The following is a 23,869-nucleotide window of genomic DNA, read 5'->3' as shown; positions in this document are numbered from 1 at the left end:
GCACGTCCGAGTAGCGCACGGGGCACCTCTGAGATGTGCTCATGTATGTTTTGTACCTTGGGGCGCTCCTCTCCTGGACAGAAATTGGGGAGCATCAGTCTATCCGACCGGCAGGACACGAGTGGATGGCCGTGGCCATTCTCCAAGATGGACCCTGGTCCACAGACACCAACAGGGGCTTGGGGCAGGGCTCCATATAAACAACATTAGTACCCCCCCTCGTTCCTTTTGCATGAGACAATCAAACAAGGAACCCAAAGCTTGGAAATAAACACCAGCACAGAAAGGAGTGTTTACCATTCAATGTATTATTCCCTTGTGTACAAAGTATTTTGCCTCTATAATAGCACACAGGTATTGAAATAGGATGGCAAATGCAGAAAGACCATACAGACATGTCTTACGGGTCTTTTCATTTCCTTTTGAGTATAAGCAGAAAGAAAAGAAACACTGTACAGGAAAGTGCTTGCAAAAAAAACCCCAGTTTGTAGAAAAATAATAGCATTAATATAAAAAACCCAGAGTTGTTTCCTGAACAAGAAATGTCTAATGTCTCTGGTCCTCCAAGTCTGTTCCTATTAAATGAAGCCCATTAACGAACCACAGGATCAGTGCTCTATCATTTTTTTCCCTTATAGTTTATTTAATTGTTTTTTTAGGTTTCTCTTGCTCTGTTAATAGCTGCTATGAAACTATACGGTAGAAATGAATGTGTACAGGTCAAAATAATATTTCTTTTTATAAATAGCCATTCACTTCATTAGAGAAAATATAATAAGCCTGTACTTTCGAAGCACCACTGTTTCTTTCTAAAGTTCATAGTGCAATTTTCCCTTTTCCCCTACAGAAGTTATACATAAGCAATTATCATTAAAAAAATCACTATTCCATTACTACTCCTTTCCCCTTTCCCTTTTTCCTCTTTCTCTTTCCCTTTTCCCCTTTCCCTTTCCCTTTTTCCCTTTTCTTTCACCTTTGAAATGGTATTTTTGGCATTTTTCTCAGAAAGGTAGAATTTATTATTGTTATGCATAGACATACAACGTAGGTGAAAAATTAGCCTTTCTAAGGTATGATTGTATCTACTTATGCGCTATTAAGCCAAAAAAACCCCATTATGGGTAAGAGTCTCATTCTTTCCTCTAAGTCTGAATATTAATAAGAGCAGCAGAGGCACACACAGAGTAAGTGTGGAGCACCAGTTCTTTAGCTGCTGGACTGTAACACAGCCCTGCTCGTCTGCGAGATGTCTCCCAGCTGACGTGAAAGTGTCAATCTCCGACTGTCAGGCTGAAAGGTTTCACTCTGAAGGCTGAACACAGCCCGGCGCACACATGGGTTATGAATCCAGGGATCGGATTGTTTATCACTATTGATCCTACTGTTCTGTAACAGACTGATTACACATCCTTGGGGGAGCTCTGCAAAGGACTCGCACAAGATCCCGAGGTTGCGTTTGTTAACTATTTGCATCCAAAATTGAAAGAGTTATCTGAAGTAGCAGATAAGCCTCTTTGGTTTTCCAAACTGCTGGCAATTTTGTGCTGAAAAGCTTCCTTTCCTTGTACTTTGTGCTCCTGGCTGCCCCGACATATAAGGTGAAGGGGCAGCATCTTCCTATCACTAAGTAAAATTGTGGAGAAAGAGATAAGGGACATAGTCATAGACTACAAAAATAATCTGGTCACATCACCCCCGTTCAACGTGCTACGAAGCTCTGCGAAAACGTGGCATGCCACAAGCAGCGGGTTATGTACAGGCGGGAGCCATCGCACAGCCGCGTTTGGCGCCTATGGGAGATGTCTCCTTAATTTATATATAAAAAACAAAAGCCAACGCTAAAGGTCTGGTTGTACATGGGATGGCGGATAGGCAAGGAGCGCAGATGCCTTACCAGGAAGATCTGAAGCAACACAGAAGTAGGCGTAAAGCAGCTTGTTTTTGAAGGGGGGGGCAGAGTTATCTGTAAGTACAGAGTGATCTTGTTGAAACGAGGCAGAGCCGGCGCTGAAGCCTCCCTTTGCAGATGGTCTGTGAGTGAGTAGGAAGCCGGGGAAACGCTGCAGGTGCCTGCAATGGAGTCCCCCGTTCAAGAGGAAGGGGCGGCTTAGCTGGGCATGCTGTCCCCCATCCCCTGCCGCAGACCCTGCGGTCCTCACCGGCCCCGCGGGGAGATAACAAGGCAGGGATGCTTTTAGCTTCACGGTAGGATTTGGTGACAACGTCCGTAAGAAACTGCATCGCTTCTCAGCGCACAGCCCAGGGAAACATATGGCCTGATCAGCCTGTCTGGGATGAGTTAATACCCCGCTTCCAGATGGAGCCAGGAAGCACAGTGGCACATGCAATTAGGAGACAAAGATACGTTTTTTTAAAAAGCGAGTTCACTTCAGAGCCCTATGAAAAAGGGGCTCGAGCTGAAAATCCATCTGCAGGAATTTTCCTAAACCTGGGGTAGATCTTAATTTATTTGAATCGCCTGACAATTTTTCTGCTTTCTTCCCTTTTTCACTGATAAAGGCACCGGATTAACTGAAACTACAGAGCATTAATAAATATCATGTTAGCACCAAACCAGTGCTTTTAGCACTGGCCACAGAGGTCATGTGAAATTCAAAACATACCTAAAAGATAAAGATTGCTAATGCAACTAGCACTGTATTCATTGTCATGTTTTCCTTGAGTGCTGTCGGCCTAATCCCTAAAAATAAAATTTAAGCACATCTTGTCTATTTTCCTTACATAAAGACAGATTGAAATGCCAAAAATACCCCTATGCAGATTGTGTAGCACCGTAGAGGGCCAAAGCAGCCCATAACTGAAGGAAAATTACTGATTGAAAGTAAACAACTGAATACAGTGACAATAAAGTATCACTTGTCATAATGCTACATATAATGTAGAGTACGCAAAATGCAGTGGTTTGACTGCAGGATTTAACAATAAAAAATAAAAATAGTAAAAGCAGCCTTAATATAATGATTTTACGTACAAAAATATTAAATCAAAATAAATAATTCCAAACATAAATATTATACTGTACATTAAGAATATGCGATCTATATACACACATAAACAGATAAAAAAGTGGAAGGCAGAGGTATTGCATCGCTATCCTTCATCCGTCTCATCTCCGCTGGCTGCTCTCAGAGAACCTGGAAAATACAGGCAAGGTGCACATTAGAGTCAGATCATCATCTTCGCCTCTCAAACCTGTAACTACAGACATCAGCACAAGAGCGGAGCCAAAGCGGGTACCAGCGAGGTGGGAAGTGCATTTCCAGTTGACAGTGTTATTCCCATAAGGGTTACTGGGGGAAGCGAGGACTGGGAGCGCGGGATCCCATCGCTCCCCGGATGCTGCCTGGGGTGGGTGGCTGTCACCGATACACTCGATGCCCGAGTGCTTTTGCAAGCGTGGCCTGATCTGCTCCTTCAGGACGTTTTTGGGAAGATTTCCCTTCGCGCAGAAGCAGCTGGGAACTCACCATCGCTATAACACCTGAACATCGAGGCCTGTTCCAGATGATGGAGTACACTTCCCACAGTAACCGCCACATTTTCCTACTACTTTGGTACCATCCTGCAGGCAAAATCAGAAATAACATCTCATGTAAGGGCTCAGGAACTCCACGCTGTGGAAGGGCCAGATCCAGGTTACTCTAGCCAGGGTTTTTAATAGAAAATGTCTTGGAAGGAAAACAAATTATGCCTAAATCAATCTACGAAATCACTGTTATATTTAAATATATGCAAATGTAATTCTCTTTAGTGCTACCAGGTCAGATGGTGAACACAAATAAGAAAGGGTAGTTTTGATTTATTACATTGAAAGATGCCCAAGGAGAAGGCCATTTGGAGGGATATCTCAAGGGTACCTGCTTTCTCCAGTTCGCCCCACAGTGAATAACTGTAATGAGTGGAAAACTTGGCTCACGCAAGAGCAAAACCACATCTAGACAGTAACGGCTCCTCAGCTGCGCCTGAGCACGCGAAGGGCAGAGGAAGGATATTTGCAGGCAATACCAAGAAACATCCATTTGGAAGGGAAAGGCCTGGAGTGGCTCCAGAGACAAGACAAGAGGGAAAGCGATGGGGTGAGGCTATGCCACTTGCTAAGGTGCCGTCCCTCCTCAGCTCTGCATTTCCACAGCCAGAAGAGACAAAGGAAAATGTGGAGTGGTCCTGGGGTTGGCCCAGTCTCCAGGACAGCCCAGCAAGCATGGTGCAACTCTGGTCTTGAGTCAGGAGATTAATACCTCCATCTGGCCTTCCTTAGCCCACCTCCGCAGAGTCTTCCTCCTCTTGGTCATTACAATGGACAGACAGTCCTTGAGGGGAATTCAACCCTCAATTAGCAGAAAATTGGACTTAAGTGCAGAACAAGCTTGCACAAAGCATTTATTTTTAAACAAGCTCCATCCTGCCCTTGACACTATTGATCTGTGATTGCAGCAGGCTGCTATCATCTCTTCTCACTATGCTTTTCTTTCTTCTGCTCCTGCGGGCAATTACACCTTTGGCACAGCGCGTGACAGATGCCACCGAGTGATGGAGGTAAGAGTTGTCTCTTAGACCCCCTGTCCCTTAAAGTTTGTTTTAATTCTGCCAACCGTGATGGTGTCTGCTCTCTGCAACCCCAAAGTCGGCTGCCTGGGCTTCTCCTTTCTGAAGGGGAGAAGAATAGCAAAGCACCTGCCAGAACTAACGTAGGGGGTCTGTGCTGGTCCTCTTCTACCTGCACTGGAGGATGCTTTGCTGCAGCATGGTCGGACCAGTAGCATTTGATTCTCCTTTAAGAGCACCAGCACTGATGAGGCTCATGGGCTCAAGGGGCTCCGCAGGGAGCCAGGGAGACTGAAAGCAGTACAGGAGAGGATATTTTGCAAATTGCTTTTTGTTAAATGATTATGGTGACCTCCTTTGGAGAGTTTTAACAGGGGCAACTGGGATGACTCACATGAAGTAACAGCCAAAAACGCGATCCTGGGTTTCTCCAATTTCAGAACATGACACAGAAGCAACAGTGCGAAGGCACGCAGTGACGGAGGTGTTAACGGGCAGGCAAATTAAGCCGTACAAGTTCAAATTTGGCTGTGGAGTGATTTTGAAGGCCTGCCTGGCTTACCCAGAGGCCTCAGGTCAGCAGAGCCACAGGCGGTCGCAGGGGACGGTGCCCCGGGGTGCAGCGTGCTGTGGGGCAGCCTCAGCCCACCGGAGCTCGGGTGGCTCGAGTCTCTCCCAAGGAGATAAACCCAGACCAGACCAGTGGGAAGGTCCACATCCTCCCCACTTTATTAGCAACGTTTTGGGAACAATTCCTACTCAGGATGCTCGCCTGGCACCCAGACCCTCTCCGGCAGGTCAAGCCCTGCTCTGCAGCCCTGACCCTGCATGCCCCGGTCCTGCCTGCCGTGTGATGCACACTCTGTGCCGGACATCTCAGACAACTAATTAAGGATATGTCTGCCCCACAGCGCTCAGCGTTTTCAGCTTCATGGTTAAGCAGGCTCACTAATTAATTGCAATAACACAGATCAAGTTAAACCCGCTAGGGCCTCCCCCCCCCCCATACAATTACGGGCAACACTTTAATGTCAGATGTTAGGTTTTTGTTAGTCTCTACCTGGAAGATGTTGCCACGGAAGACAACGCAGCAATTAAAAACTTCTCGTGAGCGAGTATAACCATAATTAAAATTACAACTTACTGGGGATTTTTGAATTTCTGATACTGCGTAATTCCCTTGCGAGAGCCACTTTGCTGTTCCTGTTAAGGACAGGCCTGTCCCATAAAGGTCTATGCTGAAGCGACCCTAAAAAACAAGCAGATGAGACTGGTTATCCCGAAACGCTGTGTTTTGGCCTCCCGTGGCTTGCCACAGTGTCACTTTTCTAACAGGATCTTGCCAGCAGTGTTTTCAATTTTTTCCATCGCTCTGATAGCGATTAACACATATTGTACAAATCACAGCATGTCTCAGGTTAGGAATTTCCTTCTCGGTGGTGGCTGCAAGGAAGGAGGCGCTTTATCTTGGTTTTTCACTGCTTTTTCTCGGTTTCACACTGCTTTTTCACGGTTTGCCAGCTGAGGGCATTCTTGGCTTTTCCATGGCAAACTGCAGAGCCTGACGTGCTCCAGCAGCTGATGGGAAAGGTACCCCAGGGAGTGCTGCAGCCGCTCTCACTGCTCCCTCCTCAACTGGAGAGGGCACACTTGTCCTTATTTTCCTTATTTTCCACCGGGCTTTCCCCCCCCCCCCAGACTTCAGTAAAATCAAAACTCTTTCATTTGTTTATTTCTTAAAAACGTCCTTCACTTCATTCTACCCTGTCTCAAAATGCACAAAATGGATGGAAAATTAAGGGCTATACCTGCATCCAACGCACAACCCCCCAGCCTTCCCCTTACCCCCACGGCAGACCTCAGCCCTGCCTGTTTCTGGACCCAAGGAGGGATCCTTCGGACACATCCCCAGGCTGACCCGCAGCCCAGCGTGGCCCTGCGGTACCAGATGGCTGTTAGCTTTGCTCCTTGCACTTGCTGCCTTGGGAATGCCGATTTTCTGTGAGGAGCAAACTGTCTGGGTCAGGTGGATGGATATTAACATTCATGAGCCTTCCGAAGGTAAGAAGTCAATCCCTAAGCCACTGAGCTGTGCAGAAAAGTGTCAGCTCCGAAAGCAGGGAGGGAAGGAGATGGAGAGGTTTGCCCTCTGCTGTCTGTTGCTGCGACTCCCTGCTTAATGCCTTGTGCAAATGTGGTCCACCCAATACCTTGGACTATCCAAACATACCACTTGTCATCCCTCAGCTCCACAGAAACTAGGTGTGCTGGGGACACTGTAGCACAGTGTTAATTAGTCTCCTAAAGACTTTCAAGAAAGCGTATTTCTTCCAAGCGACTGGGCTAGATGTCCTACATCGCCTCCTGAAGCTAGTGAGGATGCAACTTAGCCTGCGCCCAGCTCTGTGCTTTTGTGGCCGGGCACCCCGCGGTGCTGGGACAGGCTGGATTTTCCCTGATGTGCAGGCACTGCCTTCGTTTTGTCACTGTTTTCCCAGCCCCAAAGCGGAGTGAGCGATGGTCCCACCGGGCTGCTGCGAAAATAAACAGCGGGGCATGGGGATGGTGGGACAGTGGCTGGTGGGTACCGTTGCAGTCTCTGACTGATGGAGTCTGTCGGTCCAGCAGCAGAAACCCGACCTGTTCCTGCCCTGCAAATGCCCTCTCCTCCTCGGGCATCTCCCCTCTGAACTGACTTGGCAGGAGTCCTGCTGTCTGTCTGCTGCCTTCTCCATCCAGAGGGGTTATCTCACCCATCTTCTTGCACCCCTGCAAACAGTGGTTTCAGCAGATACGAGACTGCGGAACGCAGAGGCAGGGTCCCAGGGCATCCCGATGGCCTGATTCACTGCTGCTCTCCCTGCCCAGCATTTCCACCAAGCCCTGCCACGGACTGATCCCCCTACCTTCAACTACACGTGCAAAGCCCAGCCCTTCTCCCACAGCTTATTTCTTCTTCCTTTTCTCCTTTACTGCTGACTGAGCACCCGCAGGGGACTGCGGGAGCCCTGGGGAATGTCCCTTCGCCAGTCCCCATGGTCTGACAATAAGCTGACATTTTCCCTTATGGAAAATGGAGAGTGCTTTCTGCACGGACAAAGGGAAAAGTTTCTGACTACCGAGATGAGAATGTGACACTCACTGGTGGTGGGCTGATGCGATCACCAGTAATTAAAAGAGGGCCTGAACAAAACAAATGGCAGCAATTCCTACGAAATGCTGTTGTCAAGTACCTGTGGGCATTTGGCTGCACTGTAGCAGTCCCCAGCAGTGGCATAAGGAACGGGTCGTCCATCATGTGTTCGTGCAAACTGTAAATCAGTCGCTGTGGAGAATAGTTGGTGAATAACATGGAAAGAAAGATGCAGGGAGAGAGACGAAATAAATGTAAACATGTTCTTCGCTAATGTTTAAACTCATTAAAGCCGGTTTCATACATTAATCTTGAGAGTCAAGACCTCATCTGATGGATTTTTAATATTAAATCCCCCATTCAGCCCACATGTGACTCCCTGGCATGTGAGCACTGAATTTAACAGGACGCTCACACACTCAACTTTTACAGCTTGGTTTAAGTACATTGGTGATTTAGGACCTAGGTATAAATAACAACAAACCTCGAACCCATGACTTGGGTTTTATTTCTCTATCAGAAAATTCCCCACTTTCAAGAAGGTCATGGGACCTCCTAAATCTCCCTTTTAAACAAAGGCAAACAACCTGGCTGCCCCAGCCCAGGGGTCGGGGTTTCAAAGGGAATTGGGCTATTTTGCTCTGGAGGGATCTGAAGTAACTGAGACTCATTTAGATGGGGACGTGAGATAGCTCCTGCCTGACAGAGGTAGGTGCCCAGCTCCTTTTGAAATTCAAAGGGAGCTGGTATCAAATTCCCCAAGGGTGGTTCCTTTGAGATCTTTACCTAGGAGCTTTTACAGACTATTAGTAGCTTTTTACAGATTGATAGACTGGGAGGTCTCATGGCTTGAAAATTAAGTGATAAAAACCCCCTATCAGATAAAGAGTCATTTTACAAGGAAGGATTTTGATTTGCTAAAAAATCTCCGCTATTTACTGAGTGAACCCCCAACAATAAGTTGTATTTTTAAAACATTTGTTGGAAACTGATAGCGTCCCTGGAGTCAAAGGGACTGAAACCATAACCCTACGGGATGCTGCAGGCTCTCCGGCGGCGGGATGGCTCCCGGCTCCCACGCAAACTGGTGGGAGTGACAGGGTACCACTTATATTGCACAGCTACAGTCCTGTCCTCTTCCCCTGCAAATCCATGGCCCCAGCTCCATCACTCTCAACACAAGTTATTTCCCCATGGTGTGACTCTGCTGAGAGCCGCCTCTGCCTCCCCACTGCACCGACGCTGGCACCGGCCCGGAGGGAGCAGCATCCCTACCCCAGCCGAGCCCCCTGCACTGCGATCTCCTGACACATCTGTGTGTAAAATGGGGGGCCAGCTCCTCCCTGGTTAAGCTTTCTGCCTGAGTCCAGTCTGAAAATAGGAGACCAAATGAAATAAAATCCTTCAAAAAATACACTGGCCTGCCGGGAGCACGCAAATATTCATTCTGTATAGCAGATGCACCAGCAACTGTCTTAATATTTTCCCGTATTACAGAGAAATAGTATGAGCATCTCTGATGTACTCGAGTTGCAGTCTCTAAGTGTAAAGCAGCAAACAGGTGACCAAGTTTAAAAGCAGCTTATAACAGGAGAGCTCAAGAATATTGCTCACTAGACTGCTACTGCTTGTTTGTAGTTACAGCTATATTTGTGTAAGATAAACATTTTTTTTTTAATGGCAAGGCCCTGTTTTTACTCACTTATTATTTGCATAGTGTTCAGGTCCAGCCTTACTTTGCTGAAGGTGGAAAACCCAGCTGCTGTGTAATCTTTCCTACACTGGCAGTCTTCTCGTCTGCTCCCGTTATATGGACATTCAGTCGGGTTATGCAATCTAAATCAAAAGAAAACCCTTTCTACTCATGACCGGAAAATATTGCCAAGGAAAACAAAAATATTGTGAAGCTCAGGATTAAGAGATTTCTTACCTGTATCCATACACTTCTGAAAAATTCTCTGCATCCCCATTTACAAGGGTCACATACTCCTTTGGGCTGTCAGTCTGCATCCCGGAGCAATACACCTGAGAGAGAGAAGTCAGAATTTTGTCATGTATCATGTGCAAAGGGATCGCTGAGAAAACCGAAGGTAGAAAATCCAAGAGTGGAAGTGAAGAGCACAGGCAGGGTCCTCTTGCACCTTCGGGAAACGCACTAACTATCAATCTGTTGCTGAAATGCACCTTTAATGTCTTTCCTTTGACTTGAAGGAAATATTCGCCATCTTCAGTGACACCTTTGAGATTTTTAACATCTTTGCAACTCCTTGGTAATTCACCTGAAACAAAACAGAAATACTTGTAGTCACTGAGCAACCGTACATCATAATTTCTTTTGTAACACTGTGACGCATCCAAAGCATCAGAACACCTTGTTTATTTTTAAGAGGTTTCCCTGAAGTGCCTTAGTGCTTAGCTGGATGGCTCCCAATGCTTGGAAATACTGCATCTCTCTAGGAGTTTGATGGGAAAAGATGCTGAAGCCACGAGAAAGGCAAAGGAAGGTGCAAATCTGCAGACTTACAGTCATGGATGTTGTGACATGTCCTCCTCTCTTCGGGTTTCAGATCCGCATGGCACAAGCTGCTGACCTGGTCATCGTTTGTCAAACACTGCACCGACCGGTGCATGACTCCAACTCCACAGGTGACGGAGCACTGCAGGACAGAAGACAGAGATTTGTATTTTATCTCAAGTGTTTCTGGGCTCCAGAAGAACAGAGACAGCCCGTTTCCCTCGTATCAAGAGACAGCAGCAAAGGCCCCAATCCTGCAAAGTGTTCAAACACAGGCTTAATTTTAATCAAACAAGTAATCCCTTTTATTATTAATCCCTTCATTATTATCATTGTCACTAATTATTTCAAGAAGACTACTGAACTTCGCTTAGCACTTAAACACTTTACAGGATGAGGCAGTATTGGTTAAAGTGAACCATTCGCTCACGTGAAATCGTTTATTTTGCACACTGGGAAGGTCATACGAGAGAGAAACGTTCACCAGAAGGCCTGAATAGTAGAAATCTTCTCCTGGTGGCTGGGAGACATTGCTTGGGACTGACAGGGGCCTCTGAGCAAACATGACATGGTTTGTTGTTTTCTATCCAAATTGCACCAAAAAACCCATGGCCTCCAAACCCTCTCTCCCCTCGCCCTCTGGAAAAATGGCTAAATCTGTGCAAACACTGGGTCATCCTCAAACAGCCCAAATCAAGGGCAGTCTTAAGGCTGAAATGGCACAAGTTACTGGAGCTACCAAGCAGCAGCTTGTCCGTGCTGGCTGCTGCTGAGCATGGGCGATGGGAGGTGGGAGCATCTTGCTCCCCCTCTGCAACCTGTTCTTTCAGTACTTGAGAAGTGAAAGTCAGCTCTTTCTACAGGTACCAGGTTAGGCTGCCAAGAAAATGATGCTGCTCATCAATTTAGAAATTATTAGTCTAAAGGAGCATACCATGAAGGAGACAGTCTTCAACAGCTCATGGTATTCGCAGCTTGGCGTTTACTCTTTATCAGGTCTAACTCCATAAAACTTAACTAAGGAGCTGAGCAAGACTCTCTTTGTCCATCAAAGGTGATGCTATTTTACATTAAATTCCTTTGAAAATCAGAGATGAGAAGGGTCGTGGCACTTGGTTGTCACTGGAACGTTCAGCAGCCCAAAGCAAGGAGAAAAGTCTTGCTGTCTGAAATGGATAATCTTCACAATGAAGTTGTATTAATGAGTTGGACATTTTGCACTGAAATTGTGGGGGAAAAGACCAATTAATTGAGGCTGAGCTCTTTGCTGTAACCCCTCTGCCCTGACTTGCAGGGAGGATCTGAAGATTCTTATGGGGCAGGAGGAACTTAGGTTTCAAATGGCTCTGCCATTTACTGTGACAGCTTCTACTACATTTTGCTTGACTTGACCCTCATTGCCTTGTAAAGGTTTGACAAATTCTTACGAATGCCTGAGCTGGGTTAATAAATCAAATTTATGGGAAAAACACCACATTTCAAAGAATGTCAGAAGCCCAAAGAAGTGAAATGTTATCACCTTAACTAAAATTTGATCTTGTAGTTCAGGCCCCAGAAGAGGCTCAACACAAATAACTTCAGCAGAAAGGCTAAGTTCTTTCCCCTGCCCTGTCCCAGCATTTGTAAGAAAGAGGGGAAAAAAAAAAAAAGAAAGAAAAATCCTTTTAAAGCTTAAATTACCAGTGTTTTGGCCTATTGGTGGTTTCCACGTCTTGCTCATACACATGGCCAAGTGGGATCAACCCCAGTTGCCAGCTATCCATCGATCCTTCTAGCACAAGTCTTTCAGACCCTTGTTTTCTGGCAATGACCCCACTTTCTGACTAAGCATTCAGCATGACCATCAACACAGCCACAAATTTTGGCTACATCCGAATTTTCATGGAGATCATGACTCTACTTGTAGTTGCTGGGACTTCCCGATACGATGGGGTTCAGTCTGGAGCATGGAGCTCTACACATACCGGGGCAGCCGCTGCACAAGGGCAGTCGTTGCATTAATTTATGCAGCTCTTAAACATTCCCTCGCCAAACCTTCAGACTGTGTCCCTCATGTACAGAAAAATAAGTTGGTTCCAATTCCAATTTTTTTGGTTAAAAAAAGAAGTTTGCCAAACTTACGCTTCCCCAGTTGCCGACGCGCCATGATGCTGAGACGGGGCACTCCCCGAGGTAGCAGGGCTGGATGTTGGGCGGCTGTGTGCCAGGACAGTTGACCGTGTTCTGGTACCCGTACTCATAGTGGTCCTTCCCGGTGTAAATCTCGCTGCAGGACACGAGGCGCTGCCTGTATCCCTTCCCGCACGTGACGGAGCACTGCGGGCAGAGGAAGCGCCTGTTAGCACCGCATGCTTCGGGAAGGTTGCCCAAAACGGGGAGGAAAAGCAGGCTTGCCAGCTTTTAACACGGCAAGCTGCTCTGAGGGATCACTAGTAACTATGTAAGCCAGCCATGAGTATTGTGAGTGGCTACAAGTGGGCTGGTGCCTGACACTGTCTTTGAGTGTCCAGTTCCTCCCTGTGCTGCCCCTACAGCTGCTCCAGAACCCCCTACTCCAGGTTGGCTCCTGGGCACATGTTATCTCTCCCCAAGGTCAAAGAAAGGAGCAGAAGATCCTCGGGAACTCAGAAATGCCTCTATTATTTGGGTTTTCTTTTTTTTCTTTTCTTTTTTTGCCATGGGATGCACAGAGAAAGAAAATGGTCAAGGTTGACCCTGAATTGCAGGTATTTGGCAGCAACTGGAAGAAAGGGAAGGTTTTCCTTGTAATTAGAGGACAAACAGTGCTTCTGCCCTCCTCACCAAAAGGCTGAGCAGGAGCTGGGGAGAGCTGAGCTCTGGCTCTGCGAGCCCTCGCCCACCTCTTTGTCTTCATGGGCCCGAGTGCTCCCGGGGGGTCACAGGCGGTGGGAGCGGGTAGAGGGTGTCTGGGCAAGGGGCAGCCAGGGCTCCAGCCTCACAGGCACCCTAATATTTCTCTTAGGAAACTACCCAGGAGACCAGGCTGCTCAGAGAAATTCTCATCTCTCCACGTTTCTCCCTCTTGCGCTATCTTGGGTGGCTTGTCTCTCCTCCCCCTCAGTCCCGGCATGTTTTCTCTTTTTTCTTTTCTTGTTCTTTCTTTTTAATCAGTGCTGTGTCAGCAGCTGCCTTGTCATTTCCCTCTACTGTTCCTCCAAGTGGAAAGTAATCCTTCACTTGCTGCAGAAGGAAACAGGCTGAGATTAGCCCGGGTCCTCCTGCATGCAGCGCCTGCTGCAAAGAAAACTCATCTATTTTCCTTGCTGAGCCTTTCCTTGAGGGCGAACCTGCTGCCTTCACTCACGCCAGGTCCTCGCTCCTGCCAAAGACAGCACTGAGGAAGGATGTGTCCCCATGGTCACATCCAGGCTCTCCTTTCCCCGAGGATGCTCACCCAGACCCTCGCATGGCTCAGGGGGCCCCTGAGCTCCCCGGGAGGGGATGGGAATAAAACCAAATAAATAAATAAATGAAATCAAATGGCACAAAACCAAAGAGGGTGCCTGCTGAATGCGATGTGCTCGGGAAGAAAATTGCCTCTAGATATTAGCTAGGACTCTGAGCATGCTGGCGTTTAGTCTTTAATATCCTGGTCTTCTCCCACAGCCCTGCTCCTTTCTCTCCAGCAGGGAAATTGCACACAGAAACAAACCAAAAAATAATAATTAAACCACGCAGCACTGCCCTGCCACTGTTGATTTGGGTTGCAATATCTCAGCGAGGCTGGCGGCGAGAGGAGGAGAGCGTGGCCCGGTGCCGAGCGGCGCAGTCCCTGTGCGGGGATGGGGACTCACCTCCGACCACTCCCCGGTGATCCAGACGTACTCGCAGGGCGGCAGCCTGCAGCTCTCGATTTCGGGGGGCCGTTTGCTGGCGTCGCAGTAGCCGCTGTTCTGCAGCTGCTTGTTCTCATCCACGCAGACCACCTTGCGGTACCGAGATGCCTCCCCACATGTCTTCATGCACTGTTTGTAAGAAACAACAGCTCATGCAACCCATGAGGGACTTCAGCAAATTAATCCGCATCTGCAAAGCGAGCGAGCCCTCCTCCCAGCAGCCCGAGTGAGCAGATGGCTCTGTGTCCCATGTTGGCATCTCTCATTGGTATCACTTGCGGGCAAATTTGAGACCAGGGCCCCGCTGTGCCGGGCACTGCAGGAGCATCCAGTGACAAATTGCTCCCATCCTCTGGTGGTACGAAGCCAAATCACAGATGTAAGGAGAGAGGAGAAACCAAGGCAGCAGGTATTGGGATGGGGCAGATGTGGGGTCCAGCTGTCATTGGACCAAGAGATGCAGGTGTGGGCACACCGGGTCAGGAGATGGGGCAAGGGGGAAAGAAAGGGGCCAACCCCCATCATTTCAACCCCTAGTAAATACAGCTGCTTGGAGAACAACAACCCAGCCATCCCCCTTCCAAAATACACACCGTCACACCCTTGGCTGTGGCTGGTGTGGGGGGAGCCCCTTCCCCGGTCCCTGCCAGCGGGCAAGCAGCAGCGCTCTGCCCTGGCACGGCACGGGGGCACATCTCTGCAACCGCTGCAGCAGAGGCAGCCCTATGGGTTTATTCTCTTTTAAACACTGCCCTGCCCGATATTAAGAGCAACCCATGCTAGCTGGGCACAACTGCTCCCTGGGGGCTTCTGGAGACTTTGAGGACTCGGTTCTTTCTCTGGTCATCTTGGAAAAACCAGTCCAGCTGTGAGGCTGCGCTCCTGGGAGTGGGTCTGGGCTCAGAGCGCATCTTACAAAAAACACACATAAAACAAAATAAATCAGCATAAGAGCAGTTTTCTGGATAAAACCCTATTTTCTTGAAGTTATCGCCTGTAATAGACTTCTAACACATTCAACTAACTGGATTAACAAGGAGAAAAATGCATGAAAATAATCATTTTATATAACGTGCAGGAAATGTCTTCCCCTAAGGAAAAGGATAAAACATTCAATCAGACCATCCCTATCTGTACAGAAACACCATTTGAAGTCACCTAGGCTCGGAGGACCATGCCAGGTTAATCTAGTTAGAGTGTCATCCTCTGCACATCATTTCCAGCCTCCCCAAAGCAGCTCCTGCTCTCCTGGCTAGGCTCACAATTAGCAAGGTCTTAGTGGGTTCACCTAATTGCGAAATGCAGGCACTGTCAGGCCCCCCTTTCTGTAATTAGCTGTCAGAACCAAGATTGCAAATCACGTGAGAACTTTGAAGAATCAGATCAATCCATGGCAGCAGCATCAAACTAGGAGAGCCGCAGCGAGTGCAACATCATGTTGGTCGTAAATATTTAGTAACTGAGCAAAGTGGAGGGGGACAGGGAAGGAGAGGCAGCCCCACAAAGCAGCATTTATTCCTAAGGAATAACTTAGGAGCTCTTAGGCAACAGTCAACATTGCAAAATCCACAGTCTGCCAAAAGACCCCAAGGGCTTCATGTGCTTTCAACCTTATTTACTCTCTTGCTTTAAGTCCCTGGAGTGGAAGCTCCTTCTAGGTCTGTGCGGAAACACAGCGATGCTACGGGGGCCGGAGGAATTTGCTGGAGTGTGATTTCCCCAGAGAGCAAACAAACTGTGCTATATTTGCCCTTCTCTGATATCTCCTCATTATATAAGTAAAATCTGAAAGGGGGTTATTGCATGTGAATAAGGCATCACTGGTGCTCCATCGTCACGTAGCTTCCCTGAGCGGCACCTTTCAGGGGCAGCGTGAATCCCAACCTTCCTGCTCCCTCCTAACGAGGGACTCTCCAGCACAGTGGGAGTGGGGCTACGGGATGCTCAAAGCTCCCCTTGTCTCTGGTTTGGTGTACGCCAGCCCAGCACGTGGTCACCAGCACAGCGTGAATCGTTCCAGCCCTCCGCCGCTCACGGCCAAAGGAGGCACCTTGCAAGAAGTGGGAAGAAACAAGGCTGATTTTTTCTCCTCCCCTTAATGTATATTTAAGCCTAAATTTGCAAAGTACATTGGCTCATGCTTAATTTTAGGAGGGTGAACAATCTCTATGCCATTAACGCATCTTGTGACATTGGCCGTGAAGAGCTAAGATATCAAAAGCCCATCCTCATTTAAAATCATTAGTTGCTGATGAGTGATTGACACTCTCAAGCACACGCCAGCCTGCTTTGGGTTTCTCTGCAAATAACGGTTGGATGGCCAAATAAACCTGAGCCAGCTCTGTGCATTTTGTCATCATCAGTAAATTGAAGTTTGATTATTTGTATTTTTAGGGATAGCTGGCAATTAAAATAATCCCACTGAGATATTAAATATGGCTCAAAGACAGTGAGACCATCATAAAATAAATCAAAGAGAAACACTGCAGAGGTTCCAATCAGCCGCCCCAAGGTTATAAATCATTATTCACGTAGAAAGCGGACAGGTCAGCTAGCATGAAAAGGCTATTTTTCCTTTTAATATGGTGATAGATTATGTATGAAATCTCATGTTCATGACTGATCTAAGTCTCACATAAAACAGTGGGGCCAACGTATAACAGCTATTGATAGCAAGAGCTGAAAAACAGGTCAGGCGTTTGACAATATTTGTCTCTTTTGCCTCATTTCCCAAATTCTCAACTATTTTCCTGGCAGTGCAAATTAAGGACCATTTCAAGCACTTCTGCAACTGTTTTAGAAGAGTAACAGTAATAATAATAATAGAAAAACAAACCCAAAGGCATTGCTTTGCGAAAGCATTCATTGTTTTCTTTTTCTTTTTTAAATCGAATTCTGACACAGAGATGAAACAAAACCCCACGCTACGAACACTTCAAACATGCCTTGGGTAACTCTGCAATCCAAATCAGGCAAGGATGGCACAATTTTCCCCCAAATAGCAAATGTCAAAGATTCAAGAATTGCATTGCAGCTTCTGGAGCTGTGCATTGTCCTTCCACAGAGGTTCATATTAAAAAAAACCCCTTCTCTCTCCCAATTTTCCCTTTTTCTTTGTGACCCTGGTCTGAGTTTTACTTTGACATTAGCAAGGCCCTTTCTATTGATTTTTTTTCTCCCTGGTGTGGGCACTAAGAACAGTTAATTAATGGTGATACACCAACAGAGCAATAAACGGTTTCCAATAAGTTCCCTATTCTTTTTCATCGGCAAGACCAACTTTTTTCTAAATAACAACAACAACAAAAAGGAACAATAAAAAAACCCCTCTCGACAGATTCCCTTTAAAGATAAGAAATCAAGAACAGGACAGCGCTGGGATGTTATTTTACATCCCACCTTTTATGTCAATTAGGGTTCATTGCTGTTCCCTGCTCAGAGAATACTAATGCAATCTGTGCCTCTTCGCTATAAATAACATGCAGCCAGTACTTATGGCTGGGGAGAAGGTGCTACTGTTTTTTTTCACCGGGTACATCAGAACAAAATAAGAAGTGCTCAGAAGAAGAACTGCTTGGAGTCAGCCATAGGGCGAGCTCATATTCGGCATCTCCTGCGTGTTTCTACTAATGGTTATTTACGGGTGAGAAAACTTCCAGCCCACCCCCCTAGCAAAGCTCCCCTGGGGAAAAAAAAACCTCCATAACACGTTAAAACTTTCCCCAGTGCAATGGGGAGCCCTGGAAAACTTAGGAAAACATCAGCATCCACCTCCCACCAAGGGCTTGGCAGGGTGGGGGCAGGCAGGGGCCTCTCGCCACTGGTTTGAAAAGTTGCAAAAGTAAGGGAAAGAGGGCAAAAGAATGGAGTAGGAGCCATGGCTTTTCAGGGCTAATTACACCGTTGGGTAAGGACTGCAACTGCATGCTGTTTAGTGACCTACTTTGCCGCCTGTAAATTTATTAGCTGAAGAAATTTAACAGGCTCTGTAAAAGCAAAAGTTCATTGCAAGGAATTTGCTGGAGCCCCCTCAGCCGTTCCTACGTTTCTTTTCCAGGCTGGGATGGTTTCTTTGGGTACCACTGCGTGGTCAGCTCGGCTTTGCCTCTTGCTGCATCCCATCACACCTCGGCTCCCCGGCAAGGTGGGAATGGGCACAGTCCCCTCTGGCCTCTTGTACTCGTGGCTGCATCACGTAGGATTATAAACCCAACTTCCCATCACTGCCGAGACCGAGGAAATGAAGACAAACTTGTTTGTTCCGTCCTCGTCAGGCCGAGGTACTATGGGCAGGGGGATATTAGATAATGTCACGCACCCGGCTGCCTGCAGTCTGGGGTGCTCCGCGCAGTAATGAGCCAAGAACGAGCTCGTGGGGAAGGAAAGATGAGAGGCAAGCAGATGCTACCTTAACCTTGAATTTTTTCTTGCTGCAGCGGACAAGTTGCGCAGCGTCTGCACGCGTGAGATGCTTTTTCTCTCATCAGTAAATTTGCTTTTCCTATCCTCCCCCTTTTTTTCTTTCTTGTTTTTTCTTTTTTTTTAGTGACAGAATAAAGGCAGGCTCTGGAAGTGCCTGCGAACACCAAGACTTTGAGCAGGAAGCCGACGGTGCCTCCCCATCTTTTGTTACCGGAGCAGGAGGCCCTGTTTTGCATTTACACCGTGGCCTCTTCACACTGTCTCGGCAGGGGAAGGGACCTTGACCAATTTTGTCCCCTTTCAAGACCTCCCTGGGCCATGCAGGAGCAATATAAAAGCAGCCTGACTGCCAATGAAAGCCGGGCCCCTGTTTGACTCATATTTCTTCTGCTCCCTAGAGTTGCGCACTGCAGGTGTCAGGGTGACCAGGATCAGGCTCTGATCATGCACCTCCAAAGCCAGTGAGACTTTTGCTGTTCAAAGGGTGCAGGATCGAGCCCTTGCTGCCCTGCCACTGGGGACAGCAATGGTTTTGCAGGGAGGCTGATGCACCTGGTGTGTGTGGGGGGGTCTTCTGCCCCTCTCTATCCCCTGCATCCCCATGGAGGGCCCATGATGGGCAATCCCCTTCTCCCTATGTGACGAGGACATCCTCTCCATAGGAGTGGTAGCCTCTTCTGCGGGCTGTGTGACACAGGAGCTAGCTTCCCAGAGCTGGCTGCTCCATCGCCTTTCCCATTTCTAAGGCTAGCAGTCCCTGCACCGCAGGGAAGAGCCTGGGACAGTGGGATAGGGATGGAGGAGAACTGGGGCAGGACTCTCACTCAGGGATGGCTAAAAATGGAACGAAACCAGAATGAAAATAATCATTTTGGTGCCTGGTCTGAACTCTCTCTGCCAAAACCTGTTGTACACTCGAAGCCTGCCACGGCATCCTGCGGGCACCCCACGGGAGGGCTCCTCCTGGACCCCTTCCTCCTGCCCAGAGTCCCCTTGTCCTCCTGCCCCCCACCAGCCTCGGGCCCACCCATTGCCCGCACCGCAGGTGAGTCGGAGTCGCTCCCTGAACCACCGGAGCAGCAGCTTCATCCCTTGCTCCAGCCTAAGGGGCTGATTTTGCTGGGGACCCATCCCGGTCACTCAGAAAAACAGTGTCTCCTGTGGGAGACCTTATCTCAGCGCTGCTCATGGCTTGGCAACAAGCATGGACCGGGAGCTCAGTGAAAGGAGAGAGCTGTCAGAAGGAGCCAGGGTAAAGCGGCAGGAAAGCGGGAATTACCAATGTTCCCCAGTTCCTCCAAACCCACAGGCACGGGGCTCACCGCCGGAGCAGCGCGGCAGGGCTCAGCCTCCGGGAACAGACCCAAATCCGCCCTACCCAAAACCTGCTCAATATTTGCATAGGTCCCAGCCAAACACAGGGCAGCATGAAGCAATAAATTAACCCTACGGAGGGATTTCTCAGCTCCCCCTTCCAGCCAGCACACACGAGCATTTCCTCTGCTTTTTTTTTTTTTTTTTTTGGCAAGCCCGGGTTGCAACCCCCAAACCCCAGCCCTCCGGCAGCGACCTCTGGCCTCGGCAGCCCCCCGTCTCCAGCATCATCCCGCACCGCACGCTTGAGAGCACAAGTGACGTGACCCCGGGGAAGGGCGAAGGAGGGGACCCCGCTTACCGCTTGCCATTCGCCGGCTGCCCAGCGGTGCGTGGGGCACTCGGGGAGGTGGCAGTCCCGCTGCGGAGGGGGCCGGCCGGCCGGGTCGCATTCTGCCTCCTCGGCTGCCTTTGGGGTGCCGCTGTGGCAGTGCACGGCGCGGCGCTGGACTCCCCGGCCGCAGGACACCGAGCACTGGAGGAAGGGACAAAAGGTGAGTGGCGGTCACGGTAAGTTCCCGGGGTTCGCCCTCTGCTCTGGGCTCAACGGCAGCGATAGCAATGCTCTAACGCCAGCGTTCAAACTTCCAGGTGAGGCTTTTCATCGCATGAGGGGAAATTTTTGCAAGGGCAGAGCAGACAGGCTGAAATCCCTGCTCCGCTGAAGCCACCGGGAATTTTCGCCGTTGGCTTCAGCGGGGTCAGGATTTCCCAGCCAGGATTTTTATTGCAAAACCCTCTGGAAATAGCGGCACTGCTAAAGCATCACAACACGCCAGAGGCGGCGAGGGTCTGCATATTACTTCTCAGGCACTTGGCTCAAAAAAGTAATAGTTCAAAATATATCAAATGCCACAAGTGTCACTGGAGCGGACTTTAATGAAAAGCAAGCTTGAATTATACAGAAGAACGTCTGGAGCAATAGAGAGGGGATTTCTTTCAGCATGCACCTAAACACGCACATAAGCCAGGACATACTGTTAGTTTGTGAAAATACATGTCTTTTTTAAATTAACTGCATTTCACATTTCCTTTATCATACAGCGGGCACATTTCCCCCACACCTAGGCATTGCAAGAAAAGCCTGAATTTCTCTGTTTCTCAGACATCTTCAAATTATTACCTACACTACAATGCTTTTAGCAGCTTGTTTTTTCTTTGCACAACATTTCTTACTGTTGTGACTGCACACTGTAATATGTTTAGCAGTGCTTAATGTCCCTCTGGTATGGATTCTTCCTTGCTAGATCTTAAAGTATACGATACAGATTTGGAATAAAGAGAATTTGCATTTATAGAAGAAAGCATGTAAAAATCAAAGATATGCATTTAAAACACAGCTATTACGACTAGTCATTTGCTGAATTAACAATTAATATAAGCAACCTTATTAATACACCAGGAACTAAGAAAACAAGTTTACAGCCTGTTATTGCAATACCCATAAAAGCGAGCCTTCTTAAGGCAGGGAATTAAGTGGTGCCTAACGGGGAAGCAATTCTCTCTTCTGCAGAGTATTCCTCCGTAATGCTCCGTTTGCTTTACTATCCAAATGCCCCATAAAGCCAAGAGGACCAAAGAAAAGCTGACTGTGAATATTCCCCTGGCTTCAGATATTTGCAGGAGGGTGGGAGTTTTTTTGGGTAACTTTCAAGAGTAGCAGTGAGATTTCTGTCACTGGTGATGCAAACGCTTCCCATATGCTGCGCTGCCTCCCTGTGATTAATGGCGCTGTTTGTCCTATGCATTCCATAGGGGACAGTTAAACTGAACAACGGCCACAAACTTGGAGAAACGTATATATCAGGATGCATACCATGCTCTGAAACGCCTTTTGGTTTGCATTTATCACCCACCTAAAAAGCACGTGCCCGGGTATGTTACGATAAGGGACTGCAAGTCACGCCGTGGCTCTTTCCTGGGGGGGCTGTGCCATGTGTGACACCCGGGCAGAGTGAGTTTGGGGAGAGGGAGGTTGGTCCCTGGCTGTGCAGGGCACCGGGCAAAGCCGTAGACTCATTTCACTGCGTGCCTGGGTGAAAATTTGCCCCTGCGTAAGCCCACGAGGATAAATGCTGCACCCCGACCGAATCAGTGGGAGGACTTGCAGTAGGGGAGCGAGCCCCCCCTAGGATCCCAGGCCAGGGCTGCCGTGTCCCGGACCATCCCTTGGAAGAGATTTGAACCCCCGTCCTGCAAGTGAGCAAGCAAGCAAAGAGCTTTTCCTTGGGCTAATTGCAAGAGTGTACGTAGGGGAGGCTTTTCTTAGCTAAACAGGCTTCCTAAGCGCACTTGGTGGCCAGACACCCAGGGCAGCCACAGCACAGGAGAAAGGAATACCAGCGCAGCCCCGGCCTGAGAAGGTGAAGCTGCAGGTGAGCCCAGCCCTGGGGCCGCAGGAGGGCTGCGGTGGGGCTGACCCAGCCACCCCAGGGTGTTGCTGCGGCCAGAGCACGGAGTCCTGCTGAGGAGGGGGCAACGGCTGCACCCGGCTTGGGCAAAAGTTGGTGAGTTGGGGCCACAGGATTTTTCCCAGCGGATCGAGGCATCTCCTTCTGCGGGATGCTTCGTCCTGCTGCCTGTGCTGCAGCATCAGTATTGCTGTGGCGCTGGCTGGATTTATGGCTGGCTTCAAAATAACACCACTATGCTCTATTATAGAAGCAAGAAAAGGTGGGTTTTAACACCATTTTCATCCTGGCTATTTTAATCCAGAATACTGGTCAGCCAACCTGTGTCTGCCTTGGGGAAATACAGCCGGCTGACACTGCCATAAGACATTCAGTTTGGGGGCAGCCAACTTTTGCTGTACTTATATATTTGCCTATGGGATGCCACGAGCCAGGCAGCCTGTTTGTCCTTTCAATGGAGTCTATACATTTTCCCAGGACTGCTCCTTTCTCCACTGAGAAAGCAAATCACCAAACTGCCGAGTGCCAGCTCGGCTATGGAGAAGCTCTACCTATGTTTTTAGACAGGGCTGGATTTCAGCCTGTAGCTGAAATATGTAAATATCAGACAGCAGAATAAATACTGATATTTTTGCTAAGTGAAAGGTAAATGGCCATAATTGATACCACTTAGGAGATGCAAACACATTAAATCTGACGTTTCCGTGCAGACACAAGCACATTTAAAACTTGGAGAAAAACCCTTTTTTCTTCCCTTCTGATTATTACAGATATATTAAAAATGCTTTGCTGCAGGAAAGTGGATTCATAACAATCTAGAAAAGAATTACCCAGCCTCTGAATACAAAACATCCAGAGAGAAAAAAACCTGGAAGCGGAGCACCAGCTTAGCCAGCTGGCGACTGGGATTCATTTTTAACCATTCCTGTATTTTTTAATCCTGATTTTTTGAATCATTCCTTTTCCCAAAAGGAAAAGAAAAAAAAAAAAACCCTAAAGGCACATGCAACAGGTCCTGTGCATATACGGCGACAAGGAGGATGCACTTTTATGGGAAAACCTCCTCTTATTTCTCACTTATTGCTGGTTTACCCAGGACTTTTGCTGGTTTACCCAGGACAAAAGGCGGCCAGCTCACAGCAGCTCAGCTTTGGGACTATCTTTCAGAGGCAATTAGACCTTCAGAAAGCTTTTTTTGATAGTGTCTAAGTGCAAACTGATCATGGCTCCTATTTTCAACAGTGGCACCGGTGATGGGGAAGGTGACACGGAGTTTCCGTGCCCATTTAGATCCTGATCTACTGGGTATTCAGAATGCCAAACCCCTGCCTGTTTCATAGTCTTAATCAGAAGTTCAGCACCTAAATCCACCTCGGCTCTAAGGCATTAAATCTTTTGCAAAGCCGTGCAAGCCCTGCGCACCCCTCGCAGGGACGGCCACGGCCAGCGCTCCAAACTTCTGACAGCCCCAACTCTTCATCTGTCGCAGGCAAAGAAACGCTGCCAGGACAAGTGAGGATCAGGATGCAAGGAAGCCATGTCAGAGCGTTTCAGGTGGATTTAAAAAGCCCAGTTCGATATTGCAGAATGA

General features: G+C 48.2%; 1 protein-coding gene across 3 annotated transcripts in view; it reads right to left on the bottom strand.

The window, feature by feature from the left end:
* Positions 1-290: 290 nt before the first annotated feature.
* The window catches only part of ADAMTS9 (ADAM metallopeptidase with thrombospondin type 1 motif 9), an 87,059-nt gene continuing 63,480 nt past the window's right edge, over positions 291-23,869 (bottom strand). For 2 of the 3 annotated variants that reach the window (XM_050904954.1, XM_050904955.1), the window contains exons 30-40: positions 20,169-20,342; positions 14,030-14,200; positions 12,336-12,530; positions 10,224-10,356; positions 9,884-9,978; positions 9,630-9,724; positions 9,402-9,535; positions 7,800-7,891; positions 5,711-5,815; positions 3,489-3,583; positions 291-3,155 (exon numbers count right to left, since the gene is read on the bottom strand). In XM_050904954.1, the coding sequence (XP_050760911.1) occupies positions 3,494-3,583; positions 5,711-5,815; positions 7,800-7,891; positions 9,402-9,535; positions 9,630-9,724; positions 9,884-9,978; positions 10,224-10,356; positions 12,336-12,530; positions 14,030-14,200; positions 20,169-20,342 (1,284 nt within the window). In that variant the 3' untranslated portion in view covers positions 291-3,155; positions 3,489-3,493. Of the gene's footprint in view, positions 3,156-3,488; positions 3,584-5,710; positions 5,816-7,799; positions 7,892-9,401; positions 9,536-9,629; positions 9,725-9,883; positions 9,979-10,223; positions 10,357-12,335; positions 12,531-14,029; positions 14,201-20,168; positions 20,343-23,869 lie in introns of those variants that run through there. The other variant, XM_050904956.1, reaches the window with a different exon arrangement.

Source organism: Gymnogyps californianus, chromosome 13 (genome assembly GCF_018139145.2).
Source record: "Gymnogyps californianus isolate 813 chromosome 13, ASM1813914v2, whole genome shotgun sequence".
Taxonomy (NCBI): Eukaryota; Metazoa; Chordata; class Aves; order Accipitriformes; family Cathartidae; genus Gymnogyps; species Gymnogyps californianus.
The sequence above is the reverse complement of the archived record's forward strand: the minus strand, read 5'-3'. Positions and strand labels throughout refer to the sequence as shown.